At 37.4% G+C, this 15667-nt stretch overlaps 1 protein-coding gene across 9 annotated transcripts in view; it reads right to left on the reverse strand.

Annotated features, from left to right (window-relative positions):
- Positions 1–165: 165 nt before the first annotated feature.
- The window catches only part of pir (pirin), a 32113-nt gene continuing 16611 nt past the window's right edge, over positions 166–15667 (reverse strand). For 7 of the 9 annotated variants that reach the window (XM_088913275.1, XM_088913274.1, XM_088913280.1 and 4 more), the window contains 5 exons: positions 10660–10744; positions 5856–5900; positions 3429–3511; positions 1398–1464; positions 166–1021 (listed from right to left, as the gene is read on the reverse strand). In XM_088913275.1, the coding sequence (XP_088769401.1) occupies positions 906–1021; positions 1398–1464; positions 3429–3511; positions 5856–5900; positions 10660–10744 (396 nt within the window). In that variant the 3' untranslated portion in view covers positions 166–905. Of the gene's footprint in view, positions 1022–1397; positions 1465–3427; positions 3512–5855; positions 5901–7039; positions 7277–10659; positions 10745–15667 lie in introns of those variants that run through there. The other 2 variants (XM_088913276.1, XR_016090938.1) reach the window with 2 other exon arrangements.

The raw sequence follows: 15667 nt of genomic DNA on the forward strand, positions 1-15667 counted from the left end.
TTTTTAATTTAGTCAATTCTTAAACATCTTGACACCACCTTGGTGCAATTTCTAATGTATTGTAAAAATTCTTGATTCATTTATAGCAACAATCACCAAATATGACAACTTCAAAATACGATCAGCAGAAAGTGTACTGCATGGCATTCAAAACACAACAAATGCTTTTGGTTCAAATACTTATTTGTTCATTTTAATGTCTTTTAGTATACATTTATTCGGTTTCATGAAAATGGCTGGATGACATTCTTAGATCAATTGACTACCAAATACCAAGCAGGCTAGATAGGCTGAATAGAGCAAGCACCCAGCTATGTTGCTTCTCTACATAATCACAACAATTAACACAGATACAGTCATACACAACATTATGTCAGTAAAAATTAAGCTTTCCAAGTTCATGGTCAGAATCCATGACTACTATTTCCTTCTAATGATGTGAACTGCAGTGCTTTATTGATTGTAAGCTTTTTCCAGAAATAAGGGAACCATGGAATTTAATGTCTGGATAAAGCCAATCCATTTTTGCTAGCTAATGGTTATTTCAGAAGAGCAGTTAATTAACTATATTGGTAAATTTAGATCTGTAGACTGTGGGACCAAACTGATGCACCAGGTGATAGTCCACATGGAGAGCTTGCAAATTCCATGCAGAAGGCACCCCAGGGCAGAATCAAACCCATAGAACCCCTCACCTTTCAACACATTAATAAATACAAAAATGAATAATATCCAATTCTATGTGTATTTATTTCTTTCCAGATGAGCAGATACAGAACTTGTATTGATCTGAACTTCTCTGTCTTAAATATCTGTTTGCAGCTTTTACACACACACACATATAAGTATTACCTAGTAATCACTTTCTCAGCTTGATACTCAAAATTATGCAGTGACAAAGATATTCACAAGTTGCGAATCTTAGACTGCCAAGTCTTAGCCTTTTCAAACCCATTGGTCCCTGATCGATAATCGCTAATTGCTTGTAGTATTTCTTCCTCTGTGTTCATTACAAAAGGACCTAGTGGAAAAGAATAAACATAATTGCAAAACAACAAGTTTAACAGGTTAAAAATGGTTGGGAATCAAATCATATCAAATGAGTTTTCTATGTAGCACAGCGTTTAAATTAATTAGTATAGAAAATGTATTTAAAAATTGGTCAGTTGACCAATACTATTAAATACAAACTCTTTGGCTATGTGGGCCAAAACGTCTGCTCTCCTTTGTACCTTTTCTCACGGTCTTATGTTGTAATCTAACAGCATGCCATTGGGAGATGGGACGAAAACATAAGACAGTGCTTAACTCCACTGCCAAGTACTGCTGTTTCAACATTGCAGGATAAAACGAATTAATCAGATTAACTAAATCTTAATGCCAACTCTGTTGCTTACCGTGTTGTACTACTGGTTCTCTGATTGGCTCCCCAGCAATTAATACAAAGTGGGCCACTTCAGTATCCTGAAAAAAAAAATCAAAACGACCACATATAGAAATCAATAGTCTTAATGCAATCAAGGTTCTATTCCTAAATTTGCACTCATGTTGTACAGTACAAACCTGTTTTGCTAAAGGCCCTACTCAATTATTTGTAGCAGATCCTTTCCCAAATATGACTACGGCTTTACAAGTAGAAACATTAAAACATGTATAAAACATGTCTGAGTATGCTGGATAACATCCAGGCAATTCCTAACAAAAAATATTTTAATTTCTTTACGTTAGGAAGCTTTTCACCTGGCCCTAATGTGACAGACTGGGGAGTGTCACAAGGTTCAGATTTAATACTGCTGTATGCCATTTTCAATCTATAGACACAGACACAAGTTTCTGGTGAATGAACTATTTTAAGACACATGGTGTGGATATTTTATGTTTGTAGATGTATGGAACTGTACAGGATTCCAAAAACATGTTCTCACAATCTTTGCTTTAAATTATTTAATTAACTAAAGATCTTAACCAATTTATGTAGGGAAAATGGACATTGAATAAGTTTAGAAGAGACATCAACACTCTAAACACCTCAAAGTATGTTTTGTTTAACAATATTATTCACATTTAATAACCTAGGATGCTCATGTATTGAGAACGGGTTAACATACAGGAAACAGCATCATCTTATGGGTCACAGCTTTTGACTGGGCCTGTTGCTGTTCCTGATCTACTTTATTGCAACAATTTATACTTTAACACAGCTATGCTATAAAAATAAGCAGAGTGTCAAAACAGCAGCAGCCAAAATAGCAGCCAAAGAAATTATAACAATATATCATGAACAGGGCAGATACATTGCAAATGAACATGCACTATGTATTTTGCATGGGCGGCTAAGAGCTGCAGAAAGTGACACATGAAAGGGGTCTGGGCATTTAAGTCGATTCCACTTTATCCTCACCAAGAAATTGCTGGAAAGCAATAAAAATGTTTGGGTTATATAACAAACGACCAATATAAAGTGTGAAATTGAAATATAGTGAGGTTCTGCTAATGCTTAATGGTCGAGGCCCAAACCCTTAGCACTATAGGAACAGTTGCATAAAATATTAGTTTCACTTAGCCACTAAACTACCAAACACGCGAGGCAGGCTGAATAGTCTCCTCTCATTTGCATGTGTTACTATTCTTATGGTTATTTATGGTGAACAACATTTTTGAACAAGAATGTGCTGACATTATTCAGTCGTCACCTTCTTTAGAAAAAGGTCAAGTTTAGCTATCAGTTTAACCAGTTTAATGCTGATAACACACAGGATTGAAAGCTGGCCTGCACTTCAACATTCTCACACGTGGTGTGGATCTTCTGCACTTACAGGTAGGCGACTGAAATGCTCCATACTCATTCCATGGTACTTCATTCATCCTTGACAAATTGACAAGGAGGATCTTACATGAAACCTTACAACATGCACTTCTACAGACTTCCCCTGAAATGCCCCAAGGCCTGAAATTCCTTTGATAAGATCAGACACAGAGACTCAATTACTTCCTTCAATGACTGCTGACAGCCCATCTATTTGAAAGTATCTTGTTTCTACTGGGGATCTTATTCAACTCCAGTGCTTTGAAAAAGTATTCACCCCTTTCATTTTGTTAAATGTACTGTATACACATAATTGTCTCATACATATTTTGAATCAAAACATGAGTGCTCAAACTTAATACATCATATGTGAAACAAAAACTGCAAAGAAAATGTTTTAAAATATCTCGATAAGTATTCAACCCCTTCAAAATGTGTTCAGGTTTGAGCTATCGAGTTCCTGATAAACTTAAATATGATGAAGCCCGTCTAAAGGCTTTTTTTAAGATTTCCAAAACTAGAGAAACACTAAAGGAAAAAGCATTTACAAATGAAACATTATAGGAAAAAAGTGAAGGTATGAATCTGAATGTTGTACAGAGTATATGGCAAGAAATGTTACCTTGTTTTCAACCTGCACAGTATCTCCGTCACCAAACACAATAGTGTAATGAGGTTCAATTTTTTTCTGATCATCATCAGGACCTCCAAAGAAAAACAACAGCCAATGTGAAATAAAAATTCTGCAGTATTTGTTTTGTGAATATTTTTGATTGTGCTGTACTTAAGCATTTTAAATGAAAGCTTAATACAATAAGATGAAACATGCAATAGTGAGGATTGTAGAGAGCTGTCTTCCCACTTAGTCCTGCAGAAAACAGTGGTTCTCCGTATTAACTACCTAATTTAGAGGTTTCCCATTGCAGTAAAGTTATAATTACAATGTCTATTTACCTCATTTTAAAGTAAATCACTTCATAAAACATGTAAATAATAAATCTCTAGGGATTGTGTTGACTGGGAGATGTGTTGTTTTGGGATAGAACCAAATCTAACATTTGACATTTAGACAAAAGACTTCCAATTTTACATCTGACCACAACACCTTTTCCACGTTTTTACAGGATCACTCAGTGTTCTCTTGAAAACTCCATGTGGGATATGAGATGGGTTTGCCACTTGGCCACACAGGTCAGCTTTGTGGAGTGACTGGGATATTGTGGACTGACACACATCGTCTTCCTTCTCTGCCATTGAACTATGCAGCTTTTTCAAAGTTATATTATATTATTATATTATGGGATTATAAGTTGTTTTATACATTTCTCCTGATATGTGCTTTTGTAGAATTTTATCCCTGAGCTATTTTAAAAACTATTTGGTTTTCAAAGTTGAATATTTGCTTGAAACTCACCACCTCACTGAGGAACCTTACAGAGATACTGTAGGTGTATTTATTCTGGAATCATCTGAACCAATATTTTTGCACACAGACAATTTTGGCAGAGATAGATTCTGCTCAGTTAATTGTGTGGTTTATTAATGTTATTTTGTGTACCTAAATTAATTTAGGTTCGCAAAGAGTTTTAATGATTGTGCAGTCATGACTTTTCAGTTTTTCTTTCATATTCAATAAATTATTTCCTTGGTTTTTTTTATTTAAATGTGTGGAACACATTGTGTATGTAACAAATATTAATTGCTATTTATAAACATAATTTCTGCAAGTTTTAAGACATCAAAATGTGAAAACTATTCAATAGTCTGAATACTTTTACAAGATGTACGTATACATTCATAGTTGTATTCTACTGACAATATCTTTACACTCATTAAAAAGCTATATAATCAAGTTAGAGTTACTTTCTATTTTTACAAGTGGAAGTATATAGATCATAAATTCAATGAATGGTTATTCTATACTGAGCGCACACATTTCCTTAAATAGCCATCTATCGCAAAGCAAAGACACCTAACACTACAATTTCTTTTCTATTATTATAATTTTGAAGCCATGAGCTCACTGTAATTCAATAGCCTTTATTCTAAACAAGCCATGGCAACTCATTAAACTGTAGTTAAACTGTAGTTAACTGTAGAAACTTCGGTAGAGAAAGTGACATTTCAAAACTTTTGGAATGTCATCTTGTAAAATGTCATCTTAATCTTAAATCTTGTTTTTTTTAAATTTGGAAAACTGAAGTAACAGCCAATAAACACACCTGCAAATACAGTATAATTATTTAACATAATTCAAGGTTTTTAAAAATAGAAAGACAAAACCATAAAGGAAAAGCTTAAAAAAGGACAAAAACAGAAATGTTGTGACCTTTTAGGCTTCACATGTCAGTTTTACAGTATATTTAGTATTGGAATAGCTTAGCCTTGAAATAAAAACTAAATAAAATCAGTCAATGAATAACTACATACTACAGAATTTCTTAAAGAGGCCTGCTTTTGGATTCACTCAATTATTAAGGAAAATTAATTTGAAAAGAACGTTATGAAATTAATTTCTAAGATGATCCTCCGTGATGGAAACCAATCTGATTTTTTATCTCCCAGCATTAGGGAAAATGTATTGCGTCCATGTGATGATGGCCAATCATCCATCAATCCATTTACTAAGTGCTGTATGCAGTACAAGGATGTGGGAGAATGGGATCCTATCCCAGCACAAAATGGGTGCAAGGCAGGATGCAGATAGCACCCTGCATTGCACCACCATGTTGCCCTGTGGACTATCACACTGCGGTGTCATTAGTTTCAGCGGCAAAGATCACGGGATTAGGATGGTGAAAAAGCACCATGTGGATTCTCCTCAGTCTATTGCACTGAACAGGTGCCTGTGCTGCTCAGGTTGACATAAGTGCCTTAGGTTTGATTAATCAACCATTTCACTAACAAGGTTAGCAGACTGAAAACTAGATTGGGCCTGGTGGGGTGAGAGAAGAGAATCCGTGGGGAAAAGCTATAAAACTGAGATTATTTATTGAAATTAATAAACAAGAAAGTTCACTTATAGACATACAGTAGAATATTCACTTACCAACATGAATATATCCAGAGAGTGTATAAATAAAAGCAGTCCACCCTAGTAAGAGTTAAAATTGTTAAGAAAAATGTCAAGTAAAAGGCAGAAGTTATTTATTTAAAAAATACTCTACTGCAGAGCAATAATTGTATCCAATCAGAGGACGTTCAGAATATTTTTATGAATGTGGAATAGGAAAAGCTTATTTTAGAGAAGGATAGAAAAATTAGCCTATATTAGGTCCCTCTCCATGTATTAGGTACTGTATAACATAATACAGTGGTCTCCCAGACAACTGGAGAGCTTCAGTCCATCAGGGTTTGTACTGTAGGTACAGTAGCCTTCAAATCATCAGTTTTTAAAGGTCTGGAATAATATAACTGTAATCAATTTAACAGGTCTGGAACAAAAATCAGAATATCCTTCAGCCTTCAAGAACCAGTGTTCCCTTCATTGAAGCGTTATTTGCTTACTTGCCCAGACAGTTGTTCCCAGTCTTTAAATAACAGATGATCTGCGGTGGCCTATAAGAATGACTGGATAGAGCTCTCCAAGACCAGGAACTGAAAAACTACTGCAGATTTAATGTGTATTAATAAGCCAACTCTTTATTTCAGTTGTGCGCTTTCCACATCTTGGCTCATGGCTGCAAACTCTGCAACTGCACGTGAGGGTGAATGACACAGGCAGCCTCCCCCCCTTCCCTGCCTTCGAGACACGCGTCTCCTGACATGTGACGACTGAAGCAGAGGAACATCTCTGTCCTATGGCACCATGAGCAAGTCAAAGGGAATCTGCAGGGGTCGCTGTGATCCCCTGACCCAAGAGAGAGCAGGGGACCAAACCCACCCAACCATCGGGGGCGCTCAGTCAATTCTTCGCTGCCACTTGGGAAATCCCGGTTGGTCACAGCTAGGTAATGATAAGACCTAGCCTCAACTGCAACACCTTGATCCCATATTAGATGCTTTCTTAAAATGAGCTATTAGACCCTTTTATCTTTACATATTCTCCCATCTAAAAGTCTGGAGCTCAAAATAATCCATACTGTATTTATTTTAAATTAAGAAAGTATATTTGACCAATTTCAGCACTAGCTACAGTATATATTTTTAAAATACTTATTAATTTATTATAAATACATTGAAATAATAATACAAAATGTTATTTTACATATACTGTAGATAAACAATCCATACCTAACACTGTGTAATTTTGATCTGAGCATTAAAAGCAAACTTTTTTATAGAGTTCCTCTTCAAGTTACCAGACACTATTCAATTCAATCATCTGACGCCTTGAAGGATAATGAGATAGGAACTTTAGGGGGGAAACTGTCACAAGACAGGATGAGACAGAAAATCCAATGGAGAAGGCAGAACCAGACAGGATGAAAAAGAAAAATGCTCCAAGTATGTAAGGCAATTGGATTAGTTCTGAAGGGACAAAAAGGACAAAATTGGAACAGGAATTAAAGGAAAGCAGTTGCTGTGACAGCAGTGGAACAGAACTAACATTATATTATAATACCACCCACAGTTACCCACAGTTAGTAAAGTTCTAAAGCATTTTTGTTATTTCACATAATTTAAAGCATATGACATGATTTGTCTTCCCACAACTATGTAACGTATTAAATATTTATTTCAGAAATCATGAATTTTTAAGACACTGGGCAAATATGAAAGGGTTATTAGTAAAAAGTGAGTAAAAAAGATCTATTGATATGTACAATTATTAATATTGTTAATATATGAACAGAGTTAGATAGGTTGGATAGGTTTAAGATGTAATGATGGTGACAATAGCCTAAAATAACTCTGTTATCATAATAATTCTGTAAGTATCGGCTGGAGTATACCACTGCTAGATCATAAATATTAACATTAGGTCGCTTTATTTCTTGTCTAAACAAGAAAATCAAACTTGTTATTTTATGAAAGCAAATCGTACACTGAGGGTGCACGAATAAATCTTTACATTTTTCAGGTTTTAAATTAACAAGAATAAGAAACAAAATCAGAATCATAATCTTGCAGGGTCAATGCCAAACACTGATTCATCTTTTAAAATGAGCTAGCTTAAACCGTTCTGTAAGCTAGTTTGTCCATGGGATATTATATTACTTAAATGTGAAACCCCCAACCTCCCCAACGGTTGTGTGACGCCGTGCAGGCAAGTGCTTCAAGGGATGTGGTCTCATGCGGTTTGTTTCCAAAGCTTTCCCTCTGCCTAAAATGGCAATCTGCAGCTGGAACAGGCATCAGGTGCACATCCTTCTCCAGTGTGCATAAACAGAAGGCCGAATGAGGAAGGAGATGGCGATGACCAGGAGTAGCATTTTAAGGGTACGCAGCATCAGATCACCCCAGCATCTGCCTCCGGGCTTGAGGGTTTTTCTTATTTTTCTCATGGCTGTAGTTCCAGCTTCCAGCTTTCTGCTACAGCACGCTCTATTTATTTTCCCAACTTCCCAGGGTGCCAGCTGGAACAGCCTTTTTCTTTTTTTGCTACTGCACAAGGCTATTGTACAGATCAGTTAATAATGTATTGTTTCACTTTAAATTTTGTGTGTGTGGTGTCTCTGTGCTCGGGGCCCCACCTAGAACCTTTGCCCCTCCTGAGAGCCGCCCCCCATCACTGTTGATTATTTCTTCACTCTAAGATATGAAAGTTACATTGTATATGACAAAGAAAAAGGAAAATGAACTGCAAGCTAACAATCCTGAAACACACCAAATCCACGTGACTTTACCAGTTAGTTATGGTGACCTCTGTGCGAAGGTTACTACACTGGTACTGTAGTAACCTCTTTGAGATGCTGGGCTCCTCCTTCAGGTTACTTGCCAAGAAATCGCAAGTATCTCAACAGCCCACTTCACAACAAGACACTCCCTCTCCCTATAATTGCATTGTGTGGGTAGGGGTTTGTACAGTAGCTGCAGTACTCGGTGGTCTCGCACTTCCCTCACTTTATTGCAGACAGTCCAGCTCCTAGTGCTTGTACTGGTCTGTAGGAAGAACCTGCTGGAAAAACTGGGGAACACAAGTACAGGCTCTGTACACAGGCTCTGTTTAAAGTGCCTCCAGAGTCCACCTAACAGCCCTTTAAGGATCTACTGTAGCTCTTATGTGGATTTCCTACAATGAAATTATTCAGCTGTCCCCCAGAAAGTGGTTTGTTGTTACGCTGGCTGGTATAATGTCTTTCTTTTGTTACTGACTTGCCATACCTGTCTTCGCAAGGAAGCTAGCTGCATGGCTTCAAACAAAAGTTAATAAATCCCCATTAAAAACAGCACAAGAATACTGACCCTGTAGTGCAAAGGGGAGAAAAACAGGGTTCTTATGTATTGAAGACTGCTGTGTTCCCAAATTCCTGTAACGAACAGTTCTTTCCGGACCCTATGCGGACGACACAATCCGACGAAGTGGGGAAACACTGGGGAAACATCATGCAGGAATACGGGGCTGAAGACAGGGGGGCGTGTCCAAGGTGCGCTGGTGCACGGGGGAGGTGCGGCCGAGGCGAACAATCCAAAAGAGTAGTCCTTAGAGAGTATCCAAAACAGAAAGGTAAGTCCAAAACCAGGAGATCCATCAAAACGCGGAATTAAAACACGAAGGCCAGGCCGGAACCGGCGGACAGGGAACAGGAACGGGAACCGAGGTTAAAACCTTAACGGGACCAGGCGCTTCCAGGTCCCGGACTCGCACGATACGGAAATCAGATGCGGAGCCCGGATGAGCGTCAGCACCTGGCTTTTAAGGTGGGCTGGGAATAGGAAACAGGTGCACAGAATAAAGTCTTAAGAGAAAGGGCTGGAGCACCCTTAAGGAGGGGGAACTATAATCGTGACAATTCCCTTTCAGACTTTCCATGGCAAACACATAACTAGGATCCCAATCGGGATTTTCAGACAACATTTTTCTCATAGCTTTGCACCTGTAACCACACGAAGAAGGGAAAATGTACAGGTTCTGTTTTGTTACACTTTTTTTCTAAAGTTATAAAAAATTATACCCTTAAGGTATTTTTCTTCCTCTTTTTTAACCTTAATTGCACAGAGATCAGCAAGGCACAACTAACCAAAATCAATTTAAGCAATAAAAGTTAGCTTCTCAATGTTATGAATAGTGGAAGATGTACAGTGTAGTGTGTATAGTCCTAGGGACAGAATAGGGACAAGAGTGACGTCACTGTAAGCTTGCAAGAAAGACATGAATACATGACAGCAAGACAGCAAGGAAAAAAAGTACAATACAGTACACTACTTTTACTATTGAAAATAAAGGTATTTATTAAAAAGATCTTAGACATTGTCCATTAAGATAAACATCTGATTTGAAAAACAAATGCAGATTTGCTATATCTGAAAATCTCTGTAACTGATTCTGGCAATTTCCTTACAGCCAGTCTGACAGGTCATCTTTAATGAATTGGTTTCTTACCACAAACGCAATCAAAGTGTCTAGTTGCAAAGAAATGAAGTCTTTCATTCAATACACAAAAACGACATTTTAATAATATGCTTTTTTTATATAAAAGTTATCTACGATTATCAATCTGCCCTCCATCCACACAGAAATTCTCCAGTGACATTGACATTTTAAATAAATAGAGTAAATAGGACATAGAGTGTAACATTTTTAGATTTTTAATTAAAACAGATTTTAATTATTTTTTTAGTGGAAATTCATTTTTAGTTCACTCCTTTGTAGTTTCACTGATTCAGTAACTATTATTTTAAATCCTAATTAACTAATTACTATTTGATTTTGATATATCATATATTATTTAGTCATTTTATATTCTTACCTAAAGGAACTGCTTGGGCATGCTTTGCTCCAGGCTCCAGTTTAAAGTCGAGATATATGGTTGGAGTCCTTGTATAGATTTTTGACTGAAAAAGAAAAGGCAAGATAAGAAATAATTACTTAGCACATAATTTCTCATGTATAATTTGCTAAGAAAGCAAAAAAAAGGTTAAAAAGGTTAAAAAAAAACAATGTGAGGAAGGTTCTGGCTGGGCTGATAAGATTGCAGTTATGTAGTGAGAAATACTGTACAGCTCCTGTGAAGATAATATGATTTTGATGGGCAGCGCACTCTGCAAAATATGTTTAAATTTGCATTGGGCACCATGATCTCCTTGTGACATGTTATCTTTTATTGCATGAATTAAATAAAAAGCAAATTTCCAAATCTGTACACAATAGAAACATACCCTATGACATACCCTTCCCCTAGTTTGCAAGAAAGACATACGGTAGTTGGACATTTATTTAAACGTGGTGTGTACATCTATTTGAAAAATATTTATTGGAAGAAACTGTAACAGCTAAAAAAATGCAGTCAATAATTTCTGGAGCCCCATCCAATGCAATGCCATGTTATTTCAAGGACGTGTAACTCCCTAATTAATTAAATCAAGGCTTCCTAATTAGAAAAACAGAATTATTAGCCTATTTGCAGCGGGCAAAAAATATTTTACAATCTGCAACAAAAACAAAAACACTTGCAAATCATGTACACCGTTTATTTGGCTTTAATCATAATATTTATTTATATATTATAAATAATCAGAATATTTTTTAATAATATATTGATACTCTTTTCTCAATTAAGCAATTTTACATGAAATCATTCGTCACATGTGAAAGAAACCATAATCAAGTCTAGATGGAACCATTTAGACGTGAGCACAAATTTTAGTTAGTAAAAATAGAGCTTACAAAAGTATTCAGACCTTTCCTAATGTAACCCGTTTATAAAAATGACAAAATAAAGCATCCTTCCATTTTCTAAACAATTTATCTAATACAGAGTTGCCTATCTACAGTATCTAATACAGAGCAACAGGCACAAGGCAGGATCCACTCTGGTCAGGACGCCAACGCGGGAGACACACAGACAGAAACACACAGTCACACCAAGACCAGTCGGAGATAGGCTCCAGCTCCCCCGATGACCCTGAATTGGAAGAAGCAATTAGAAAATGGACGGATGGACTCTGAAGGAGATAAACTTAAAACCAAAAGGGTTGTCCTCCACTGATGCACATGTTACCATTTTCATTTTATCCCATTTGTCTCATGTGACTATCCTGGATCAGTTAAGTAATTTATTATGCTTGTCATTTAGATTTTTATAGACCATATTAGTCAGTATGGTCGTTGGCCATAGTACTGTGTCTGTAGCCTTTAATAGACCTTGTGAACTTTATTAAACTCTGTGAACCACATTGCACTGCTCCTATCTTTATGCAACCACAGCCCAATATGATTTTATTTTTTTAAATTTGGATTGTTCTCACTTAACACCTCTTCTGAATTTCCTTGTCTGCTCAACCAGCAGGAAACTGTTACACCTCGGTGAGCCACAGCTCATAGCCCTTGGTTTCCATGGTAACCAGCCACATTTTCACGAGGAGTTGAACGCTTTCCAGTGCTTTGAGGACTCTTTTGGGCTGGTTGTCCCAGCCACCTTCTCACACCTAACGGTCTGATCATCCCTTAACTCCTGGATATTTAAACCCTGATCTGCCTCCAGTCCGGTGCTCTGTCATTGAATTTCCTTCTCTTCCTGGGAAGTGCTCGTAGCACATACTGTCCCAGTCCACCTAAGAGAAGGATGATCTGCCCAATTTAGTAGGTCTATCCAGGTTTCAAATGACACTGCCAGCCTGCTGCCCGTCTCTCACCTATTCCCACTACAGCCAAGCTTTGAACCAGTCAAGCAGAGTTGCCGACCCCCAACCCTCCTGCCTTGCTTGGCCACGCAGCTCCCCTGCCCTTCTCTGCCCTGTTAGTGTCACGGATGTCTGAAGGGACAAACCATGGAATGGCAGGAGAGCAATAAAGACCCTATGCGTAGCGGCGGGACGGGGGTTAGCCCGGGCTCAGCTGTTCAGGAAATGCCGTATAGAAACCTATGCTCTCAGGCCACAGACAGGAGCGACCTGGTGCTAGGCGGGTCTCAGGACATCCAAACCTCAATGCTGAGCAAGGAGCAGAGCAGAAACAGGAAGTAAATAGCCTACACACCATGACACACCAGAAAGACATGAATAATCACAGGGAACTAGGATCAGGAGAGAAGTAGAGCGCCGTCTAGGTGTACTGGGCGTGACAATTAGTTGAGCAAAGTCTTCAGCCTAGCTGAATAGTGCATATCCTGCCTGGCAATCTCCGCCCGCCTTCGCAGCACATATCTTGCTCGGCTCTCTCCGCTCGCTCTCGTTTCTCCTCGTTGCCTCACTAGGATTAAGTCTTTGGGCTCCCCGGCCTGTCCAGCCGACATGCCTTCTCATATTTTACCACTGCACCACAACAAAAACTGAATAGTGATGACAATATGTGGCACTTTCAGATATGCAGTAATGATTAAGCCACTGTGAATATCAAAAGCTTTTTTAAAAAATATATAAATGTATGTAATTTGTTTGCAATTTTGACAATAAAAGAAATTCTAAATTTATTCTGGCGGATCATGAAATACATAGTTTTTTATGTACAGTATGTAAACCATACAGTAGGCTTTTTAGGTGTCATATTTTTTCTGTATTTTCAAAGGCAAAGAGTACTAGGAATAACTTTCATAAAAAGGCTTGCTCATCCATCCATTATCCGAAAACTGGTTATCCATGGTAAGATTTAGAACAGCCCTTAGTCTATCTCAGAAGTACATACTGTAGTGCAAGGTGGGACTAAACTGTGCATGTGATCTCTCTAGGGCATACAGCAAGCATACAGGGACAATTTAGAGACAAAAAGTGACCCAACCAGCATACGTTTAAGAGGTGGGAGAAAACTCATGTTAATACTGGAGAATATGCAGGTAATATGAAGGTACGGTTCACAAAGAAGTAAATGAAAACAAAATTTGTTTCTTCCTGAATGAAATATTTTCTTTTTTGTGTGAAATTTGAGCATTTTATCTTCGGAAACAGTCAGATTAAAACTGGAACTGCTCAAGTATATTCTTGCAAGGTATGGTTTAGAATTAACTGACCAACAGCAACTATATCTGTGTACATCAGCAATGGCACATCAAAAACCACTGACTAACCAGTGGTATTTAGAACAAGTATGAAAGAATGAGTTACACAAAACAAAGCATATGGAATAAATAAATTTTCCTAAACAATCTATGTCTACCCCGTTTCCTAAAAAGATACTATTGTTTTGTTTAAATAATGAAAAACATCTTAAATGTGAAACTCCTTAGCATGCCTTGCATGCTAAGCTTTTATTTGAGACTGCTATCAATTATGTCTACTAAACCATTACCACATGCATTCTGCAGTTCATAAAGACATTGTCATTGCTTTTTTTAAAAAAAGAAACCTTGTGAATTATACAGCACGTAGTGTTACTACAGCAGAAACCATCACCTTCCCTGCAGTCACATTCACTTGCACAATTGTGTACTGGATTGATGACAAAAATGTACAACAAAACAGATGCTCTCAGGCAATGCGTCAGAAAACAGTTAGAATGTGGGATTACAATGCAGTGTTTACAATCTTACAGTACTTAGAAAAGACTGCTAAACCACTCAGCAACCCTCTAAGCAGTCTACACTGTCTGGATCAACAGTGTTCATTCTATTGCTGCATTCCAGATTCCATTAACCTTTGCCTTTTTCAATCCAGTTGAACATTTCCGAGAAAAAGCTTTAATCTGTCAAACTTAATGTAGCCGTTAAAAAACTCATGATTTATACAGTACTTCATTTAAACACCCAAATACAGCCTTGAAACCTAAACAAGCTTTATCTGTTTGAATTATGATCTAATCTCCCAATTAACAAGAGTTGAGTCAAATCTCCAAAATTATTTTTCACAAAATGTGAATAAATAAATTTCAGTACTGGCATATTGACTTATTATTCAATAAATCAAGGTCCTCTGGACTGCTAAGATTAATGGAAATAGTGTTACCATACCAAAAATTAATTAAAAACATAAATAACTAGTAAACTACAAGCTGTTTGGAAGCCAGTACATACACATTTATTTTAACAGTGTGAGTGAAATGCAAATAATGGCGCAATTTGAATGATACCTACTAAGTCTGCAGTTCAACAGTCAAACAGTTCTTGAAGAAGAGCCATTAAAGGTACAAGGTGTGTTTTACCAAGCATACAGTATGATGACCCATTGATGGCATAAACATTTATTGCAGCAACAAGTGAGGCACCAATCTGAAACAGCCTTTAGAGTGATGAAATCTTCCAAATTTCAAGTCAGGGGTAGCGGTTCTTAAACCACTTGAATTTTGACAACACAACAGTGACCAAGCAGCTATCTTGGTCTTAGAGACTCCTATTTCAACCTTTTAACATTATTTTCATGAGAATTATATTCAAACATAATAGTGTATGTCCCAAGTTTGGAGCAGTTTGTCATAACCATGTTGATAACAGAACAAAATGGCTCTCAGGCAGACACAGTGACTGAAATGAGAGCTACTGTAGGAACACTAGTTCACCGTTCTGTAATTGCATTGCGCAGCAGTTCCCAAGTCAATGGTAGTGTGGGTTTCGCCAACAAAATGGTGGTCAGGTGGCTATTAACATTCCCGATGGAAGCTATTAGGAATCATATTGCCACTAGAATGATATCAACCAAGGTTGGGCCTACTTTGATAAAACAGTCCTCAAACAGGAGTGATTCACCTACAATGATCACAATTTGCAAAGCAGTTCATCACCCAATGTAAGTGAGGAAGCAATCACAGAAACCTGACAATCTGTGCACTTGTGTCATACCGGCTCTCATGGGAATGCTGATTTGCTCACCCACAGCACCATGGCAACCAGC

This window comes from Atractosteus spatula, chromosome 4 (assembly GCF_055471065.1).
Source record: "Atractosteus spatula isolate fAtrSpa1 chromosome 4, fAtrSpa1.hap1, whole genome shotgun sequence".
Lineage (NCBI taxonomy): Eukaryota > Metazoa > Chordata > Actinopteri > Semionotiformes > Lepisosteidae > Atractosteus > Atractosteus spatula.